The sequence below is a fragment of the Dendropsophus ebraccatus genome, chromosome 5 (assembly GCF_027789765.1).
Source record: "Dendropsophus ebraccatus isolate aDenEbr1 chromosome 5, aDenEbr1.pat, whole genome shotgun sequence".
Lineage (NCBI taxonomy): Eukaryota > Metazoa > Chordata > Amphibia > Anura > Hylidae > Dendropsophus > Dendropsophus ebraccatus.
In genome coordinates, this window is record NC_091458.1 from 143765270 (window position 1) to 143788799 (window position 23530).

Here is a 23530-nt window from a genome sequence, read left to right on the forward strand (position 1 = left end):
CATTGCATAAAGAAAGTTAGATAAATTCCTAATTATGGGAAATTCACATAAAGTGCTATTTCCCTCAATTTAGTAGATCAGGCAGGCTTCAATTTCTCTAAAAAACCGTGACATCACAAATCAGGAGTAATTAATATGAAGTGTCCAGCACCCCCTACTGTATATAGAGTATATGGAGAAAATACATTGTAAGAGTAACTAGGGATCACAAGTACCAGCAGGCCCGTCCACGGCACATAGGACAGGGCTGCTGGCACTTGTGCCCCCCCCCCCCCCCGGGTGTTTTCACAGGTCTGGGCAGTGGACGGGGCTGCTGGTACTTTTGATGGGGGTAGTTTTGGGGGTCTTTGGGGGGGTGTTCACTGGGGGCTGCTGGCGTGGGGGGGCAGCCGCACCACAAGTGCCAGCAGCCCCGTCCTATATGCCATGGATGGGGCTACTGGCACTCGTGGTCCCTAGTTATTCTTACAATGTAATTTCTCCATATACTGCGCCCCTGCTGGACACTTCACATGAATTACACCTGATTCATGACGTCGTAGTTTTTTTTAGAGAAATTGAAGCCTGCCGGATCTACTAAGTTGAGGGAAACAGCACTTTATCTGCATTTTCCATATTTAGTGTATATTAGGAATTTGCCTAACTTTCTATATGTAATAACATAATAAAAAATACATTTTGCCTGGAGTTGACCTTTAAGCCTCTGCAGCCTTTTTTGGCCTTAATCACCAGCCCATGTGTCATTATTGCATGTTTCTTTTTTCCACCTACAGGGCTGCTGTAGGCATGATTTTTTTTTGCGCCATGATCTCTAGTTATAATGCGACAAAAAATCTGCAATCCTGGCACTTCTCTCCTCTTTGCGTTTACGCTGTACAGGAATAGTATTGTTGTATCTTGATTGCACGCTACGATATATGTTTATTTGTTTATACATGTTTTATTTGTATAATGAGAAAAGGGGTAGATTTAAACTTTTATTGGGGGAGGGACTATGACAATTTTTATTATTAATTTTTTTTTTTTATTATTATTAACAAGCACCTTGTACAGTTTTCTTATCCACCTTCCAGACACAAGTGGCCCCTTTATTACACACCCCTGTTTTACCCTAATCATTTCTAAGCTCTTAATAAAAGCAAATTGTGCACATTACATGTCCTGTCATTGACATCTAGCCACCATCAACTTCATTTTCAGTGCTGTCATGACTGAGAAACCTGGACTGCTGTGGACTGGAACAATATTGTCTTTAGCAAGAAATCCAGGTTGTGTTTTGGGCCCAACAGTCGTTTTCGAATATGAAGGCCTTGCGGCACTTTAGTCCTTCCTTGGTTGTGTACTGACACACTGTCCAACTGCTGCTGTGATGACAGTCACCCCTAGTAGTCATACGAGAGTCACTAACCACTCAAGGATATGTGCAGGACATCCTGCAGCTACATGTGTTCCAGAGCTTCCAACTGACATATTTCAGTAGGATAATGCCCACCCACACACAGCAAGAGTTTCCCAGGAGTGTCTCCAACAGATTGCAGCACTTCCTTGGCCTGCCCTGTCACCAGGTTTATAGATAAGCATTTGAGGGACCAGCTGGGGCATCAGCTTTGTGCGAGATCTACATGCCCAGCTACAACATCTGTGGGCACATGTGCTGCAGGATGCCATATGAAACCTGTATGCCAGGCTATTGATAGCCCAATAGTGTACTAAAGCCTCCTTTTAGTTGTACAGTTTTCCCTAAGCAATGTATTTATTTGCTTCAACTTTGTAATCACTTACAAATATCTTCATTATGTTTACACAAAGTTTCATTTGCTATCAAAAATTCCTTCTTGGTGCATTACTTTTTTTTGTCAGTGAGCATTTTTTTTTTTTTTAAATGGGGACCTGATTGTTAAGTGCAATAAATGTCATGTTTTAAAATCCGTGCAGCTCTTGTCCCCAAGATGCTATTTAGAGATTGTGCTGCCCTATGCATTTGGACTAAATACACCCAATGAGGATGATTCCACAAATATCAGAATTCTTATTTTATGCAAACCTGTCAAAAATAGCCATCAAAAACAGCCAGCATTCTGTAGCAAATTCACAGTGAATCTCGTTCTTATTCACAAAAGGATGAAATCAGTTACAAAGCCACAATGACGTGCTGTGGGTGCAAATCCCCAGGAAAAAATAGCATAGTAGCAGCTATATGGAAAGTATGTCATTTTTTTTTTTACGCACTTAATTGTTCCCCTCTCAACACTGATGCTCTCGGCACAGGCCCTTAAATTCTTAATGGGGAATATAGCCCTGCTTGTCCTTGGTTGGGTTTGAATTCATGAACCCAAGAGTATAGTGCTAAAAAAAAGTTTCAGATCCAGCGTATAGAAGGTAAAAAATAACTTTTATTTATAGTTACATTAGAGGCATTGTGATCAGTCTACATGTTTCTGCTGTTGCTAAAGCAAAAACACTTGTATTTTTGACCTTTCTCTCTGGAGAGCCTCTGGATTTGCAGACTGTGGAAGGACGTTCATGAATATCCTTGTAGAGGTGTTAAAGAGGTATTCATTTATTTTCATACATTTTATTCTATTACAGAATTGCGAATTAGGCGTCAGAATTCATCAGATAGCATTTCCAGCTTAAATAGCATTTCAAGTCACTGTAGCGCTGGGAGTATCAAGGATAGTGACAGCAAAAAGAAGAAGAAGAAGAGCTGGGTAAGATATGTAGCATCTTTTAAATATTTATTTCTCCAGTTGAACCCTTAAAGGACAACTCCCATGAAAAACTGTATCCCAGTAATTGAAGCACATTACAAAGTTTTATAACTGTGTAATATGCTTCAATCACCTATCTGCCTCCCTTCCCTGTCTTTTCCCCCCTCCACTAAACTCACACATACCTAATTACTGTGGTCACCAGGCTCTTCTCTCAGCTCCTTCTTGTGACAAAGAGTCATCAGCAGGAGGGCTGGACTAGCCTCCCCCTCCCCTGCCTTGTCAGGTGACTCAGCTTGCTCAGCTCTTATTGGCCGAGCAACTGCAAGCCATCTGAGTCCATGTCACTTGCTTATCTTCCCTAGTGACATGACTCATTCACTCACTGAGTCCACTAGGCAGCAGGAGAGATTATAAGGGGAGGGGGGAGCTGCCTATGTGCCAGGAGTCTGCCACAAGGGAAGATAAGCAAATGACATGACTCAGATGGCTTTCATATTCCTAAAAAAAAACTATACATCAAAAACTCACATCTTTGCAAATGTGGTACTCATAAAAACTACATGTCACTGTGTAAAAATAAAATTATAGAGGTCAGTTTAGGGGACTTTTTTTTCAATATATATTTTTTGTAACACAAAACAAAATTTATCCAAACCTGATTGTCAGGAATGTGCAGTAGCCTGGTGTGAACTGGGCCTGTTTTTGCTTTTGTTTGACACACCCGCGTGCTTCTCAGCTTCCCTGCAATTCAGGAGTTAAACTGATCACTGCTAGACTTGATTATACAGCTGAGTAAGTCTTTTGACTGACTAGTTTCTTTACCTGTCTGGAACCTGGAAGATCAGAGTGCCGTTCCAATGTGGATCCGGACCGGGCTCTTGGTCATCATAAAAGAAAGCTAAGCCAGTCTCCCAGCGCTGGCTATTAGGTTTCATACCCTGGTCCCAGCTCCCCGTGTCTATTCATGCAATCCCCGTCCAACTCCCTCTGCTTGCTCGACTTTGTTACCTGACCACTGGCTTGACTTTTTGACTATCCGATTACCGTTACCTTATTTTGTACTATGCTGCCCATTTGGTTCTGACCTTGCTTGTTTGACTATCCGATGTTGTGTTTGTTTATCTGTCTTGTTCTGTGTGCACGTATATAGTACAGGGAACGTCTTTGTGGTTGTCCATGGCCGCCTAAGGACAGTTGGTGGGTTCAGCATCAGGGCTCACTGTTGTGTCTTGTCCCTGCCTCCCCGTCTGTGACACTGATATTGTTGGATTCATACTGACTGGAAGAATAAATCAAATTTTACTGTACAATGAACTTGGAAAACATTATTGTCCCACAAAATTGCATAAATGCGTTTATCTTTTTTTTTGTTTTTTACCCTCAGCGTAATACATTACATAGTAAAATAAAGGTTCCCAGTAGAAGGTACAACTCATCCCACAAAAGATAAACTTTTTACAGGAGTGGAAAAATAAAAAAATTATGATTCTTAGAACATGAGGAGAAATAAACATAGGCTAAAATTAAAATTGGGAGAATCATGTTCATTCATAGAAAGTGTCCTAGGAAGTTTTCCAAAGTGTGGGGTATGAGGTGCGATTCTCCAATGACAGCTACCTCTGCTAATGAAGTCCTGGCTTAACCAGCATTTATGTTACTTACACCGACTACATTAAGGTCCATGTTGGGCCATTGTTATGTGTCTTTCTGTACTTGATTGTCCCAAATTTTGACAACACCTTGTTTTTGGATGTTTTTTAAACCTTTATTTTTCTGCATATTACGGTAATAAATGGAGTTTTGAAACAACATGCTAGGGCCTAAAAGGGGTACAAAGATAGCAAAGATTTGACGCTCTCTCGATCCTGGATACTGAGATCACAGTGTAGTAGATTATGGAGGCAATAGTGGGCTACTTCTGGAGGTGTTGCTTCAATGCTCAGTGATTCTGCCTTGCCCCCGTACGCACAACATTTTTTGAGTCCTTTGAGAAGGGATGTTTTCCTGCAACTATGTTTGATGCCCATGCCAGATGAAAATCTGGAAGAGTATGGGTCTTATAGGTTTGTATCTCTTCTCAGCTGTGACTTCTGAAATCAGTCGCCTGAACAAAGTGATGTATATGATGCTGCGTTTACAAGGAACGATTATCGTGCGAATTTGCATGATAACAATCGAATTCAAACGATAATCGTACATGTAAACGCAGCGAACGATCAAACGACGAATGAGAAATCGTTCATTTTGATCTTACAACATGTTATAAAATCGTCGTTCGCCGTTTGCAAAAAATTCGCAGATCGTTCCGTGTAAACAGTCGTCGCGAAAGTCCAGCCATCTGCAGCCCGGCCCCCCGCTCATCCGCAGCCCGGCCCCCCGCTCAACCGCAGCCCCCTGCGCTGGCTCGATAGCCATCCCCGTCGCCACCCCCGCCGCCTCGGTTGCCACCCCCGCTGCCCCGATCTCCACCCCCGCCGCTCCGATCGCCACCCCCGCCGCTGCCGCTCCGATCGCCTTCAACCGCCCCTCCGATTGCCCCCCCCCCCTGCGAGCATACCTTACCTGCTTGGCGTAGCGGGTGTTCGAAATTCCCGGCTCCCCTCTTCAGTGCATTGATTGGCTGAAGAGGGGAGCCGGGAATTTCAAACAGCACCTCTTAAGCCAATCAGTGCTCCTCCTCAGCACTGATTGGCTGAAAAGGAGCCGTTTGAAATTCCCGGCTCCCCTCTTCAGCCAATCAATGCACGGCAGCACTGATTGGCTGAAGAGGAACTGTTTGAAATTCCCGGCTCTCCTCTTCAGCCAATCAGTGCTGCCGTGCATTGATTGGCTGAAGAGGGGAGCCGGGAATTTCAAACGGCTCCTCTTCAACCAATCAGTGCTGAAGAGGAGAACTGATTGGCTGAAGAGGAGCCGTTTGAAATTTCCGGCTCCCCTCTTTAGCCAATCAATGCACGGCAGCACTGATTGGCTGAAGAAGAGAGACGGGAATTTGAAACAGCTCCTCTTCAGCCAATTAGTGCTGCCGTGCATTGATTGGCTGAAGAGGGGAGTCGGGAATTTCAAACAGCTCTTCTTCAGCCAATCAGTGCTCCTCTTCAGCACTGATTGGCTGAAGAGGAGCCGTTTGAAATTCCCGGCTCCCCTCTTCAGCCCATCAATGCACTGAAGAGGGGATCTGGGAATTTCGAACACCCGCTACGCTGAGCAGGTAAGGTATGCTCGCGGTGGGGGCAATCGGAGCGATATCAGCGGCGGCGGGGGGCGATCGGAGCGGCGCGGGGGGGCGATCGGGTTGGCAGGCGTGGCGATCGAGCCGGCGCAGGGGGCTGCGGATGACTGTGGGGCTGGGCTGCGGATGAGCGGGGGGCCGGGCTGCGGGCAGGCCGGGCTGCGGACGGGCGATCTTAAAACGATCTTAAAACGATTTTTCACACATCCGAACGCTGTGCATGTGCAACTTTTCCATGCACTTTGTTTTTCATTGGCTTCGATGGATACGTCTGATGTCCCTCCATCAGTGGTCATATTTTGGATGGGAGTGCCATGCATTCTGTGCAGATGGTGTCATAGTAATCTCTTTCTTTAACAGGTGCAAAAGTGTTGAATGAAAGAGGTGTTGTGGATGATCTGGATATCAGCAATTTGACATAAAAAGTTTATAGATATGTTATTAAAATATTTACTTAATTTTTGTATACCACAAGCTGCTGTTACAGGCACTATTTATATTTATTTACCTGGGAGCAACATAGGAGAGGTAATGTTTGCCTGTTTGACAGTGAACCAAAAACTTAACCTTTTCTGTGCTCATAAAATTTACCCAGATATAAAAGGAAAAAATGTGATACTATCACCGTCAATTACATGCTAGCCCATAGGGTTGGTATACAAAACGCTGCACTAAATATGCCCTAGACCGCTTGTGAAACCCACGTCCATTTGCCTAACCACGTGGAGGAAGGAAAGTTAGGGTGGGCAGGTGAAGAGGACATGCCTGTTACACCCTATCCTGGATCCCTAAACTAGGCATAGTGTGTGTCCTGATAGGGACAACCCCGCATCGGATCCTGTTTCTGTTTCTTCTATGTATACCTTTATATGCTGGGGATAGGCTAACTGTCTCACTCTAGTCTATCTATTTAGCTAATAAATCCCTATTGGTGTTTCTTTAAGGAATATACAATGATAATGCTATGATATCAATGTGAACTAGATTTGCATTTCCAGGGAAATACATAGTGCTTTAAAAGAGCGCCCCTTTAACAGTGACTTCCCTTTAAGAGAAACTTTAACCCTTGATACCCTCCCTTTAAGAGCAACTTTGGTACAGTCCCTTTAAGAGCTACTTTGGTATAGTCCCTTTAAGAGCAACTTAGGTATCACCCTTTAAAGACCAGCTTAAGTATTGACCCTTTAAGAGCGACTTGGGAAACGTCCCTTTAACCCCTTAGTGACCGCCGCACGCATATTCACGGCGGCCACTAATGGGCTTTATTCCGATGCGTACGCCTTTTAACGGCGGGCGCATCGGAATAAATTACCGCCCGGCGGCGGCTGCAGGACGGGTGATCAGCGGTCAGTGTGACCGCTGACACCCTCCTGTAACTGCCCGGAGCGGAGGATTCTCCGCTCCTGGCAGTTTAACCCATTAAATGCCGCTGTCAAACCATGACAGCGGCATCTAACGGGTCCCGGTGGATCCCGGACGGCGCCGCAGGTCCACTTACGTGATCGCGATGTCCAGCGACGCCGTCCGGGGTCCCGATGTCTCCATGGTGATCCCGGGGTCCTAATGAAGGTCCTTGGGGTCACCATGGAGATGCCTGATGCTGACAGGGGTGGCCGTGGCTATTGCCTGTCAGCATGAGGCATGATACAATACATTGCAGTACATCAGGTACTGCAATGTATTGTATCAGTGATCAAAGAATTTTACACTAGTGTACAGTACTGTACACTAGTGTAAAAGTGAAAAAAAGTGTGCACCAAACACAAAACAGCCCCCCCAGCCCCCCCCCCCAATAATAAAGATGCATTACATTCCCCATATACAATAAAACGTGACATAAAAGTGATCAAAAACACAAATCCTATACATATTTGGTATTGCCACGTCCGTAACGACCCAATCTATAAAACTATATCAATAATTATATCGCAAAACACACGCTGTAAAAAAAAATAAAAAATAAACAGTACCAGAATAGCTGTATTTTATCAATCCACTTTAGAAAATACGTCATAAAAGAGATCAAAAAGTCATATACATATAAAACTTGGTATCAATAGAAACTACAGATCTTCCCGCAAAAAATAAGCCCAAAACCAGCTCTGTCGTGCAAAAGATGAGAACGCTATGGATCTTGCAATGCGGCAACAGTTTTTGTGGGTTTTTGCTAGGAAGATAGTTTCTATTGCGCCAAAGTGATAATAGTTAAAAAAAAACTATACAAATGTGGTATCGCCGTAACCGTAATGACCCAGAGAATACATGTATTATGTTATTAGTGACCGTCGATACAGATTTTTACGGCGATCACTACTAGGCTCTATTCTGCTGCCATCAGCTCTTTATGGCGATGGTGCAGAATAGTGCAGCGGCGCCGGTAATGCCCGCAGCCCCCTCCTCTCAGCTATCGGAGGAAGCTGAGGGGTTGGGGCAGAGTGTGGGGTCAGTCCCGGCAAGTCCCCTCACCGGCGATCGCCGTTATTACCAGTATAACGGCGGCCACCGGTAACAGACATTGCCAGCGCAGCTGAACGCTTTCATCTCTTCTCACCGTGAATCCACAGTGAGAGGAGATGAGAACATGTCCCCCCCTGTCCCCAGAATTAACCCTAGTGACCTGGTCACTGACCCTCCCCTCCCAGGGCGGCCATCTGATCCAAGATGGCCACAGCCATCTCTGTGAACAGACTCTGTTCACAGTGATGGATTTCTAAAAATGATCAAAGCTTCATTCTCTCCACCACAGGAGGTTGCGGAGAGCATGGGGCAATGATCGGTGACCACCCGGTGTGGTCCCAGTACAAGTGATCAGCGGTATATACTATATACCACTGATCGCTTGTTCCAAATGGTGCCAGCACTTTTTTACGCCTGTCCCCGAAGTCAAGTGCCCTGGATTACCCGTAACCACCCTGGATTACTTGTAACTACCCCAGATTACCTGTAACCACCCCAGATTACCTGTAACCACCCCAGATTGCCCATTACCACCCCAGATTGCCCGTAACCACCCCAGATTGTCGTTAACCACCCCAGATTGCTTGTAATCTCCCCAGATTGCCCGTATCCACCCCAGATTGCCCGTATCCACCCCAGATTGCCCGTATCCACCCCAGATAGCCCATAACCATCCCAGACAGCCCATAACCATCCCAGACAGCCCATAACCACCCCAGATTGCCCGTCACCACCCCAGATTGCCCGTCACCACCCCAGATTGCCCGACACTACCACAGATTGCCTGTCACTACCCTAGATTGCCCGTAATCTCCCCAGATTGCCCATAATCTCCCCAGATTGCCCGTAATCTCCCCAGATTGCCCGTATCCCCCCCCAGATAGCCCATAACCATTCCAGACAGCCCGTAACCACCACAGATTGCCTGTAACCACCCCAGATTGCCACAGACTGTCTGTAACTACCCCAAATTGCCTGTAACCACCCCAGATTGCTCGCAACCACCCCAGATTGCTCGCAACCAGCCCAGATTGCCCGTCACCACCCCAGATTTCCCGTCACCACCCCAGATTGCCCGTTGCAACCCCAGATAGTCAGTGAACACCCCCAGATTGCCCATCACCACCCCAGATAGCCAGTAACCCCCCCTAGATAGCCAGTAAACACCCCCAGATTGCCCCTTAACCACCCCAGATTGCCCGTGACCACCCCAGATTGACCGAAACCACCCTAGATTGGCACAGACTGCTCGTAACCACCCCAGATTGCCCATAACCCCACCAGATTGCCTGTTGCCACCTCAGATAGCCAGTAAACACCCCGAGATTGTCCATTACCACCCCAGATAACCAATAAACACCCACATATTGCCTGTAACTGAAATGACACTCCTTCTCTTCTGAGCCCTGCTGTGTGTCCATACAGTGGTTTATGCCCACATATGGGGTACCATTGTACTCAGGAGAACCTCCGTTACAAATGTCGGGGTGCTTTTTCTCCCCTGTTCCTAGTGAAATTGGGAAATTTCAAACCAAACAAACATGTTATTGAAAAAATTCTATTTTTTTTTATTTTTACGGTCTAGTTTTGAATTCTTTCCTCCAATACCTATGGGATCAAAATGGTCACCACACCCCAAGATGAATTCCTTGAGGGGTGTACTTTCCAAAATGGGGTGACTTTTGGGGGGGTTCTATTCTGTAGACATTACAGGGGCACTGCAAACACACCTGGCTCTCAGAAATTTCTTCAGAAAAATCATGCACTGAAAATGCTAATTGGCGCTCCCTTCCTTCTGAGGCCCGCTGTGTGCCCACACAGTGGTTTATTCCCACATATGGGGTACCGTTCTACTCAGGAGTACCTGCGTTACATATTTTGGGGTGAGTTTTCTCCCCTGTTCCTCGAGAAAATGAGAAATTTCAAACTAAACAAACATGTTATTGGAAAAATTCTATTTTTTCATTTTTACTGTCTTCTTTTGAATACTTTCCTCTAATACCTGTGGGGTCAAAATGGTCACCAAACCCGAAGATGAATTTTTTGAGGGGTCCACTTTCCAAAATGGGGTGACATTTGGGGAAGTTCTATTCTGCTGGCACTATAGGGGCTTTGCAAATGCACCTGGTGCTCAGAAACTTCTTCAGAAAAATCATGCACTGAAAATGCTAATTGGCGCTCCCTTCCTTCCGAGGCCCGCTGTGTGCCCACACAGTGGTTTATACCCATGTATGGGGTATTGTTCTACTCAGGAGAACCTGCGTTACATATATTGGAGTGAGTTGTCTCCCCTGTTCCTCGTGAAATTGAGAAATTTCAAACTAAACAAACATGTTATTGGAAAAATTTAATTTTTTCATTTTTACTGTCTTCTTTTGAATACTTTCCTCTAATACCTGTGGGGTCAAAATGGTCACCACACCCCAAGATCTATTCTTTGAGGGGTGCACTTTCCTAAATGGGGTGACTTTTGGAGGGGGGTTTTTCTGCTGACACTACAGGGGCACTGCAAACGCACCTGGCGCTCAGAAACTTCTTCAGCAAAATCTGAACTGGAAATGCTAATTGGCGCTCCTTCCCTTCTGAGCCACGCTGTGTGCCCACACAGTGGTTTATGCCCACTTATAGGGTACCATTCTACTCAGGATAACCTGCGTTACATACATTGTGGTGAGTTTACTCCCCTGTTCCTCGTGAAATTGAGAAATTTCAAACTAAACAAACATATTATTGGAAAAATTAATTTTTTTCATTTTTACTGTCTTCTTTTGAATACTTTCCTCTAATACCTGTGGGGTCAAAATGGTCACCACACCCCAATATGTATTCTTTGAGGGGTTTACTTTCTAAAATGGGATGAATTTTGGGGGGGTTTCATTTTGCTGACACTACAGGGGCTCTGCAAACGCACCTGGTGCTCAGAAACTTCTTCAGCAAAATCAGCACTGAAAATGCTAATTGGCGCTCCTTCCGTTCTGAGCCTCGCTGTGTGCCCATACAGTGGATTATGCCCACATATGGGGTACCGTTCTACTCAGGAGAACCTGCGTTGCATATATTGGGTTAATTTTTTTTCTCCTGTTTCTCGTGAAATTGAGAAATTTAAAAGTAAACGAACATATTATTGGAAAAATTGGGGTTTTTCATTTTTACTGTCTAATTTTGAATACTTTTCTCTAATACCTGTGGTGTCAAAATACTCATCCTACCCCAAGATGAATTCTTTGAGGGGTGTACTTTCGAAAATGGGGTGACTTATGAGGGGGTTTTACTCTGCTGGCACTATAGGGGCACTGCAAACGCACCTGGTGCTCAGAAACTTCTTCAGCAAAATCTGCATTAAAAAAGCTAATAGGCGCTCCTTCCCTTCTGAGCCCTCCTGTGTGCCCATACAGTGGTTTGCGCCCACATATGGGGTACCATTATACTCAGGAGAACCTGCGTTACAAAATTTGCAGTGCTTTTTTTCTCATGTTCCTTTTGAAAATGAGAAACTTTAATCTAAACGTATACATTATTGGAAAATTTAATTTTCCAATTTTTTACGGCCTAATGGTGAATACTTTCCTCAAGCCCCTGTAGTGTCAAAATGCTCATTATACCCCTAGATTAATTCTTTAAGGTGTGTAGTTTCCAAAATGGGGTCACTTATGGGGCTTTCCAGTATACAAGCCTCCTAAATCCACTTAAAAAAAAGAACTGGTCCCTAAAAAAAACAGTTTTAGAAGCTTTCACAAAAATGGGATAATTTGCTAATAAATTTCTAAGCCCAATAACACCCTAAGGGTGCCTTCACACCTGCCGTATCGCAGTAGAAAATCTGCTGCGGATCCGCAGCAGATCCGCAGCAGATTTAACTAAATGAATGAACACAGCATTAAATACGCACTGTCAAATCCGCTGCGGATTTGATGCTGTGTTCATTCATTTAGTTAAATCTGCTGCGGATCTGCAGCTGATTTTCTGTAGCGATACGGTAGGTGTGAAGGCACCCTAAAAAAGTAAAATATGTTTACCAAATTACCTTTTTTTTTAGAAGTTCATAAAATGCAAATTTTTCAAATTTTTCATGATATTTTGATGTTTTTCACAAAAAATACACAAAGTATTGACCAAATTTTGCCAATAATATAAAGTGCCATATGTGACGAAAAAACTATCTTAGAATCGCTAGCATATGTTAAAGCATCACTGAGCTATAAGCGCATAAATTGAGACAGGTCAGATTTTGAAAAATGGGCTTGGTCATTAAGGCCAAAACAGGCTTTAGAGGCAAGGGGTTAAAGGGACATATTTAGCTCTTAAAGGGACTCAGGTCGCTCTTAAAGGGACCCATTTAGAGCGACTTGGGTCCCTTTAAGAACGACTTGGGTACCGTCCCTTTAAGAGCGACTTGGGTACCGTCCTTTTAAGAGCGACTTGGGTACCGTCCCTGTAAGAGCGACTTATATAATTCCCCTTACACAGCAACTTGGGTACAGTCCCTTTAAGAGCGGATTGGGTACCGTCCCTTTACGAGCGGCTTGGGTACGGTCCCTTTAAGAGCGGCTTAGGTACCGTCCCTTTAAGAGCGGCTTAGGTACTGTCCCTTTAAGTGCAGCTTTTGTACGGTCTCTTTAAGAGCGGCTTGGGTACCGTCCCTTTAAGAGCGACTTGGGTACCGTCTCTTTAAGAGCGGCTTGTGTACTGTCCCTTTAAGAGCCGCTTGGGCACCGTTTATTTAAGAGCCGCGACATCAGCCGCTCAGCCACGATTAGCTGAGCACAGTTATGCTCAGCCAATCGCGGCTGAGCATCGGATGACGCTGCAGAGGGCGGCCGGCATTCGGGGCAGTCGGAGCTGTTCGCCGGCTGTCCGAAGAAGACGTCACTGACTGAAGGTCGGAGACGGGGTCGGCACGTGACAGGTATGTATAGCGCACCACACTTCCGGGTACACGGGTGGGGGTGGTGCGACACGAGGAAGGGGGCCATTCACAGACATAACATACATTACAAAGTTGTATAACTTTGTAATGTGTGTTATTCTGTGAATATTTCTTTACCGCCGCACTACCCCTTTAAGGACCTTCCATATATTACATCTTCTATTGGCCAATAGTGGACATGTGACTATGGATGTTGTGAGACATTGCCTGACAAGACCTTAGAGTTCCTATTGGCTGCTATATTTCAGCTATTTGCATATGTGCTGTGATTTTCTGTTAGCGGTTAGAGTGTGGCCATTATTTCCAATGGGCAATTATTTTCTATGGGATATTAGGGGTCTTTAAACGTAAATTTCTTAAAAACGACAAATCCAATCGAAAAGAAAAATAGATAGCGCACGAAGCGCAGTTTGGATGGAGTCTGTGCGCAAAGTGGTTTGGGCTGTATTAAGCGCAGAAAAATGGCTGGAAGAAGAAAAAGAAACGGAAACGGAAGAATACTGATTACAATATAGTGCTTTTCAAGCACTATAATTAAAAGACAGAGAGCGCCAACCAGACATATTTTACTGTCAGTCAGGAGAAACAACAAGGTATTCATAGTCAGATAATGGTTTGTACTTATTGATGCTGGTATGCAGCAGATAATTAAAGAAAGAAGGCAGACACTGTCTTATATTCTACCTCTCTTTGTAATACATGATAAAGACTTCATGTCATTCGTGTCATCCAACTTGGAAATAATTGTCAGACAAAGGTATCATTAATACTCATCATTAGTAGGACAGCAGATAGGTCCTAATACATCTCTCCATGTGGCTCTTCCCTGGGTGCTGGAAAAACCTAGATCTAGTCCTGGTAAACTGGGAGAATTTTCCCAGGACTGGATCCAACTTTTCCCAGCACCCAGGGCGGAGCAGCACGAAACGGCACTGTGTTGAACGGCAGCAGGCGAGTAAGCGGATTGCGGCGGCAGGCTAGTATGCAGATTGCAGAGATAACAAAGCACTTTGCTTCATTACTATTCTAAATTCGCTCATCTCTATTTATTTCCAAGTTGACTGAAGCAGGGCTTTATCATTTATGGAGACCTATCTGCTGTACAACTAATGATGAGAATTAATGATACTTTTGTCTGCGTTTTTTTCCAAGTTGGATGACATAAGGCTTTATCATGTATTACAAAGGCAGGTAGAAAATAAAGGCCCTATTCCACCAACAGATCTGACGACAGATTATCTGCCAAAGATTTGAAGCCAAACCCAGGAACAGACTATAATCAGAGAACAGGTCATAAAGGAAAGCCTGAGAGCTCTACTCTTTTCAAATCCACTCCTGGGTTTGGCTTCAAATCTTTGGCAGATAATCTGTCGTCAGATCTGTTGGTGGAATAGGGCCTTAAGACTGTCTGCCTTCTTTCTTTGATTATCTAATGCATACCAGTGTCAATAAGTACAAACCATTATCTGACAATGAATACCTTGTTGTTTCTCCAGACTGATAGTACATTATGTCTGACTGTACCCTATGAGTGATTGGCGTACTCTGTCTTCTTCTTTACATTGATATCATGTTATCATTGTATATTTTTTAACCTCTTAGCGACCCATGACGTATCTGATACGTCATGGTGCCGCGGGGGGTGTTCAGAGAGGGGTCCCGCCGGGACCCCGCTCTGAACGGCGCTGATCCCGGCTGATATGTGCAGCTGGGCAGTGCCTCTATTAGCCGGCGCGGGTCCCGTTGCCGCGTCGGCTAATTAAGCCTCTAAATGCAGCTGTGAAACCTGACAGCTGCATTTAGAGGTTTTACGCCGCAAGTCCCTGGTGTCTAGCGATCACATCACGGGGGGGAGATCCGTCCCACTAGACACCAGGGACTTGCGGCGTAAAGCCTCTAAATGCAGCTGTCAGGTTTCACAGCTGCATTTAGAGGCTTAATTAGCCGACGCTCCGTTCTTCTGCCCGTGCCGGGCCTCAGCGTCGCAATGACGCTGATCCCGGCTCGGCAACAGTTTGCTGTGGCCTGCAGCAGGCCAAAGCAATCTATGACCGATGTAATCGATCTTTGCTGTGTATATACACAGCATTGATCTCTATGAGAGATCAGTGCTGTCTATATACAAGTCCCCCAGGGGGACTTCTAGTTACAGTAAAAAAAAAAAGTAAAAATGTTTTTTTATTAATAAAAAATCCCCTCCACTAATAAAAGTCCAAATCACCCCCCTTTTCCCATTTTACAAATATAAATAAACAAATAAACAAACATATTTGGTATCGCCACGCGCATAATTGCCCGAACTTTTAATTAATCCCATTCCCGATCTCGCACGGTAAACGGCATCAGCACAAAAAAATTCCAAAGTGCAAAATTTTCTCATTTTTGGTCGCATCAAATCCAGAAAAAATTTCATAAAAAGCGATCAAAAAGTTGCATATGCACAATCAAGGTACCGATAGAAAGTACATGTCATGGCGCAAAAAATGACACCTCATCCTACCCCATAGACCCAAGAATAAAAGCGCTATAAGCATGGGAATAGAGCGATTTTAAGAAACATATATTTGTTAACAATGTTAACAACAGATAATATAAAAGTTATACATGTTACATATCGTTGCAAACGACTTGGGGAACATGCATAACAAGTCAGTTTTACCATAGGGCGAACAGCGTAAATGCAAAACTCTTCGAAATAAAAACGAATTCCTTTTTTTTTCAATTTGACAGCGCAAATTAATTTTTTCGGTTTCGCAGCATATTTTATGGAAAAATAATGCCTGTCATTGCAAATTACAATTGGTTTAGCAAAAGTGCAAAAACGAAAATTGGCTTTGACCTTAAGGGGTTAAAGAAATACCAAAAGGGAGTCATTAGCTAAATAGTTAGACAAGGTCCCCCTGAGTGAGACAGTTAGCCTATCCCCAGCAGGGAAAGGATCCAGTGCGGGGCAGTCCTTATCAGGACGCATACTCTGCCTAGGGCAGGCTAGTTTAAGGATCCAGGATAGGGTGTAACAGGCTTGTCCTCTTAGCAGCCCCCTCACCTGCCCACTCCAACTTGCTCATTTACCTCCTGACCTTTCCCTCCTCCACATGGTTAGGCAAAGGGACCCCCATCCAAAGTGTCTCACAGCTGATCCAGTGGCATATTGGCAATGTGTTTTGTATACCAACCCTATGGGCTGGCATGTAAATGATGGTTATGGTATCATGTTTTTTTTTATACTTTTGAGTACATTAAAGGTTAAGTTTTAGAGTCTCCCCAATTGGCAGTGATTTTGATGTATATTTTTGGGAGCACATCAGTACATTGGCAGTGATATAGAATGTTATATACTAGGGATGGTCCGAACCTGCCGAACGCTCTGCAGCAGATTACCGCTGTCTGCCCACTCCGTGGAGCGGGCGGATACAGCGGGAGTAATGCCTGGAAAACTGGGATACAGCCTATGGCTATGGCTGTATCCCAGTTTTCCAGGCGGTCCTCCCGCTGGATCCGCCCGCTCCACGGAGCAGGCAGACAGCGGGAATCATTACCGAGGGTTCGGGTTCGTAAGAACCCGAACCGAACTTGGTTCGGACCATCCCTATTATATACGGCACACAGAAAGCTTGAGCCATTTTTTACTTGCCGGACAACCACCAATGTTCAAACCTATCCACAAAGATAGAGGACCAGCATGATGTCAGTCATGTGACTAATCATGTGACTGACATTATGGAAGATCTTACAGATTTCCTGTTTTATGCAAGTTTGAACATAGGATTGTTACTAATACTAATTTCACCCATAGATGTACTTTTTATATCATATAAAGTGCACGGTAAAATGACACATTAACTCTGTTATGTGGGTCAATAAAATTGCAATGATACCCAATTTAATAAAAATACATTGCGGACCACTATAACTTTTCCATCTGTACTTTATATTGGTACTATTTTGGGTGGATGGGACTTTTTGACTGTTTTTAATTCCATTTTTGTGACATGTAAGGTAACAAAAACAAACACAATTCTAGCATTTTTTTAATTTATGTTTATAGTGTTCACTATGCAGGATCAATAACATTGTATAATTTTTTACACTTTTTTATTCATTTAATTTATTTTAACATTAATAATAATTAATTATTATCATGTTGTTAATTATAGCTGCGCAGCTCATTTAATAAAGCATTCAGTATGAAAAAAGGACCCAAGTCGGCTACCTCATACTCTGACATTGAAGAAATGGCAACTCCTGACTCGTCTGCACCAACATCACCAAAACAACATCATAGACCACCAGGTCCAGAGACAACTTCTTTGCATTCCTCTCCTTCATCCTCTGTGTACGTATCGTAAAATATATTTATTTAAAAAAAAATATATAAGAATAGTGAATAAACATTTTAGAGGCATTAATGAACCATACAATCTTCAACAGTACAATGGATTAAGGGGCTTGTCCTCAAAACTGTTGTAGTTGCTCTTAGCATCCAATCTTATGGTCCTATTACACGGAGCCATTTTTAATGATTAACGCAAACGATCGCAAACGAGATTGTTTATCGTTAACCTGAAATCGTTCACCATATTACACAGAAAGATGGTCGCTAGTTACGATCGTTACTACGATCGTTATTTCTATTGTTACTATGATCGTTTATCCCCAGCAAAACAATGAACAATGTGCAATTACAGTACATTGAACGATTAGTGAACAAATGCGGGACTTGTGCGAACGAATGTGGAATTACAGCGAACGATTAGTGAAAAATTAACAATTATTTTAGGTTCAGATCTACATCAACGATCAACGACACACAAGCGGTTTTTCGATCCATTCCAGCAATTAAACAGAACGATTTTAGTTAACATTCGAATGATATAACGATTTTTCTCGTGATAATCACCCCGTGTAATAGGGCACTTAGATACGGTTAACATATATTTTGCTATATGTTCAAGCCACTAGTCTCTAGTTAAAGGGTTTATTAAAAATTACTGTGCAAGGTATATTCATGTAAATAATAAACATTTTATAATTTATATAGCATCAATGTACTTGCATCATTGTAATTCAGAGGGTACGGGTACAAAGAAAATACAACATTATTTGAAATTTAACTCTTCCTTGGTTATCTAGTATATTTGAAACTCAAGAAGGGGAAGAACCAGAAAAGAGAGAGGTATCTGAGTTACGTTCAGAATTATGGGAGAAGGAGATGAAGCTAACTGACATTCGCCTGGAAGCACTTAATTCTGCCCACCAACTGGAACAGCTTAGAGAGACCATGCATAATATGCAGGTAAATTAACATACACAATAACAGATAATTTTATAATTTGTTTTATGTAGCAATGTTCTAGCGTACCTATTTCTCTTCAGCTTGAAGTTGACCTGTTAAAGGCAGAAAATGACCGTTTGAAGGTGGTACCTCCTTCAGGACCCACAAGCAATCCCCCTTCTGCTTCTCCACGGCGTTCTTTGGCATTAACTATACCACAGTCTTTAGGAATCTCTACATCATCAGATACAGGTAGAGTGATATGAAATAAATACTGACAATATTGTGGAATAAGCATCTTAAAATTTATTTTTTTAGTCCTAGTGATTAATGATATAGGTTTTGCATCTCCGTTCCATTGAAGTGAACAGAGCTGAACTGGAATACCGCACACAACCTGAAGACAGGGGTGGTGCTGTTTTTGCAAGAAAGTAGCTTTATTTTTTTCTAATCCTGAGTAACCCTTTTAATATTCCACCTAGCAATATTGGTGTTTTTCTTTCATATATTTTCCAGATAAAGAATTTAGCTAAGTGTCACCATAATAATGTGCAAGTTGTTTCTGAAACAAATATACCTCTCATAGGTTTGAAGCGATTTGCATTTGTAGGACAAAGAGAATGTAGAAACCTTATTATAATCTCTCCACTTAACAAAATTGGATATTTCAACTGAACTTTTTTATACCATCCTACCATTTTTACCAATAAAAAAAAAATAACCAGTAACCAATAACAGTGACAGGGCTTGTCTTGTACTTTACTTTTGCAAAATAGCAAATGTATGGTCTTTTCCAACAGTTACAAAATTACAAATTAATCTCTGATTGAGCAGGCATATACCCAACATCATGTTTATTACCTAACTCAAAGAATATCTCTTAATGGTGCGTTCACACCTACAGGATCTGCAGCTGATTTTCTGCAGCAGATTTCATTTAAATAACTGAACACAGCATCAAATCTGCTGCAGATCTGCTGCAGATCCTGTAGGTGTGAACGCACCCTATATCCTTCAGTGATGACTCCTACAGGCGTTAGCATGCTTGCCACTTGCCCAGGCTGGAAGCATTCAAGAAGAGGCTCAACTGGCTCCCCACAGGTCCCACTGATTCTAGTAAGCCACAGAAAGGAGTGGTTGGATGGCTCACCATTGCACAACATTCTCCACTCTATTGGCATACAGAAGACTAATGCCATATATCCTCTTCTGATAAGATCAAAGGATTTTTCACGGTCCAAGATCAAAACATTTACTACACTATGATAATAACACTTGCTTGTTATTAATTAGAGATGAGCAAACCTCAAGCATACTCAAGTCCATCCGAACCCGATTGTTTAGCGGTGGCTGCTGAAGTTGGATAGAGCTCTAAAGTTGTCTAGAAAACATGGATACAGCCAATGACTATATCCATGTTTTCCAGATAGCCTTAGGTCTTTATCCAACTTCAGCAGCCACCGCTAATCAAATGGCTGAACGTTCGGGTTCGGATGGACTCGGGCATGCTCGAGGTTCGCCCATCTCTATTATTAATCCCATAAGAACAAAAGCCATTTTGATTTTTTTACCTCTCAACATTCCCATAGTTACCAACAGTCCTGGTTTTGCCCGGTTTTAAACTGTCCTGATTTTGAGAAGCCAGTCCCGGCAAAACCATGTCCTGGGTTTGTCCCGGGAAGCTCCGCCCCCACTGCGGGAAGACCCCCTTCCCCCACAACCTTTAGCTATAAGCACTAATGAGTGCTTATAAATAACAGTGTACTAACACAGCAGGGAACCATAATCTCCCGCTGTGACAGTATCTCTTGTGGCTGCAGGCAGTATCTGCCTCCAGCCACAAGGGACCACTCTCTCCTCCTGGCAACCAGTGCAAATGACTTTACTCTTGCACAGAGGACTTGCTGGGGGACTAGAGGAACCATGCAGGTGATAGCTTTTTTTGTTTTAATTACAGATGAAAGGGTAGTGGTATAATGCTGTATACACAGTCAGTCAGTCAGTCAGTAGAGTGCTAACTCTTGGCCACAGCCTGTATGCTGCTCTGAGGTGGGGTGTGTAATATACTGGGGAACCTAATACTGGGGTGCATATTGCTTCTTTTGTGTCATCAAGGGACAGGATGGAGCGGGGGACATCCTTATCCAACTGTAAATTTGCAAATACTCCAGAAATATTATCCTGAATAAACCTACCCGGGACAAAACCCGCCTGCTCCTCCCCAATCACCTCCGGCGCCACCTCAGCAAGTCTTTGGGCAAGGACTTTTGCCAGAATTTTACAATCGGTATTCAATAAAGAGATGGGTCGGTATGAATCAATTTTTGTTAGATCTTTATTTTTCTTCCCTATAAGGACTATACAGGCCTCCCGCATAGAGCGGGGGAGAGCTCCCTCCAAGCAAGAGTCCCTAAAAGTCTCTAACAATTTAGGGAGGAGTACATCCTGAAATTCTTTGTATATTTCAAATGGAAGCCCATCTATACCAGGCGTGAAGTGACCCCGAAAACTATTAAGAGAGCGAACCAAGTCTTCCATCGTTATTGGCCTATTCAAAGTAACTTTTTGTTCAGGATTCATTTTAGGCATAGCAAGGCCATCCAACAATGCATTCACCCTCCCAACATCATTTTTGTCAACAGACTTATATACCTCCTGAAAATGATGTAAGGCTATATCTCTAATCTTATCAGGTTTGTGCGTAAGCAACCCATGCCTATCGACCAGTGAGGTTACACACTTCTTAGAATCTTGATTTTTAACTATATGTGCCAAATACTTCCCGGGCTTACCCCCTCAAGGAAACGGGTCTGCCCGTGAAAAAAGGATTTTTGCTGAGCTTTAGAAATCAAAAATTCTGCATAGCTATCTTGCAACTGTTTTAACTTTACACCGTTCTCCTCTGACGGATCGGAAGAGAACAGGCCCTCTGCAATATGCAAGTCATTTTTGAACTTCTCTTCCTCCAGCGCAAACTCTTTTTTTTCTCTTAACCTCTCTAAACAAAACACCCCTCAAATACGTCTTTAAGGCGTCCCATACAAAATGTAAATGAGTAGAACCTATATTTTGGACCCAAAATAAATTAATTTCTTCTCTTATCACTTGCTTACAATTTAATAGTGCCAGCCAATAAGGGTTAAAGTGAAACTCTCTCCTCAGGCCAGCACCAGTTCCAGGAAGATTAACACAGACCAAGAGGGGGGAATGATCAGACGATGATCTGAGCTCTGGGATCTAATGGAGCTCACCCATCCAATAGATACATTCTTGCAGAAAGCCAAATCTATACGTGAGGCCGCATTATGTGAGGAGCTGAAACAGGAAAATACAGGAGAGTAAACACCTCCACACATCGTGCCATGCCATCTCGTCAATTACCTTTGCAAGAGGTGTAGGATGTAGAGAATCCTTCCACATCCTACCCCTCCAATTCAAGCAATTGTCCATTGGACAATTAAAATCCCCAAACACAAACAGAGGCACTTCACCTTCAGGCTATGTTCACACTACGTACGATTCGGGCCGTAGTTCTTACTCCGCCGTACATGTGCGGCTGAAACTACGGCCGTGGGAAAAATCGACATGCGGCCGGATGCGTGCGAACCGCGAACATACGCCAGTAGTACAGTTATGCTTCCCCAGCTTGTTTCGAAGCGATCTGAAACAGGTCATTTATTTGGAAATCTTCTCCCAGCCCAATAAAACACACAGAACCTTTTGAATTGAAAAATCAAGTTCAATTTGGCTGAAATAAGTACTTCGTACTGGACCGCACTGAAATCCACGGCCGTGAGTTGGAACATTTCCGTCCTCAAACAATGGTCGTGTTCATTTTTCACGCCGGCGTATACGATCCGGCCGTAAGTTTATACGTAGTGTGCATTGTGCGGCCGTATATTGTATACTTTCAAGCGAACGCATCAACCTCAAAACTACGTGCGTATATTTGCGGTTCGCACTACGTCCGGAATCGTACGTAGTGTGAACATAGCCTTATCATATACAAATTCAACTAACTTAACTAAGACTGTGAGGGAGAATGGGGTGGGACATAAATAGCTGCGATGATGACCGTAACTTCATAAACAACACAATGTAAAAAAATATACCTGCCAGAGGGATCAATTTTACACTCCAGTTTCTGAAAGGGAATTCTGTTATGAATATAAATTGAAACCCCAGTAGAGAAACTGGAATATATTGTATGATACTGACATATAGCCCAGCGTCTCTTAATCGTGTTAATGTTCTCGGCTAAGCATACAATAGCAGGGAGATATTTATTTATCCTATAAAAAATTGCACATCTTTTAGTCCTTCCAACCAACCCCCTCACATTCCAGAATAGCACTTTTAAGTTTAGAGTAAGTCATATCTCATAAAACAGCAGAAAAAAAAAATACACAAAGCACCTTCCTCCGCATGGGGCACAACCCTCCCTCCCAACCCACCCCCCATCCAACTACCCCACACACGCCCTCCCCCCAGCCTCCACTTGGCTCCCTAGGCAAAACCATTAGCCCACTGAACCTCTTCTAAACTCGGACTCCACTTCCTTCTGGCCCGACCCCCTCCCTCCCCAAACCTCCAACATATGATACAGGATATTATATTCACTTGATTCCCTCCCCACCCAGCCACCGCAGCGCCTCTGAAGGAGCTGAAAAAAAATGAACTGTATCATTATAGTTCACCCATAGCTTAGCAGGAAAAAGCAATGAAAAAGAGATGTTAGCATGATGAAGTCGTCTTTTTATGTCTCTGAACGAGAGTCTTTTATCCTGTGTCGCTTTAGAGAAATCAGGGAAGAAAACAACTTTCCCACCATTAAACACAATATCACCCTTATTTCTCGCCAGCCACAATATTGCATCACGGTCACTAGAACACACTGTTTTAATTAATAAAACTCTTGGAGGAGA

At 43.4% G+C, this 23530-nt stretch overlaps 1 protein-coding gene across 4 annotated transcripts in view; it reads left to right on the top strand.

Annotated features, from left to right (window-relative positions):
• Window positions 1–23530, top strand: part of NAV1 (neuron navigator 1) — a 300773-nt gene that overhangs the window by 177966 nt on the left and 99277 nt on the right. For all 4 annotated transcript variants that reach the window (XM_069971515.1, XM_069971517.1, XM_069971516.1 and 1 more), the window contains exons 17-20: window positions 2590–2711; window positions 17488–17666; window positions 18464–18626; window positions 18707–18857. In XM_069971515.1, the coding sequence (XP_069827616.1) occupies window positions 2590–2711; window positions 17488–17666; window positions 18464–18626; window positions 18707–18857 (615 nt within the window). The remainder of the gene's footprint in view (window positions 1–2589; window positions 2712–17487; window positions 17667–18463; window positions 18627–18706; window positions 18858–23530) is intronic.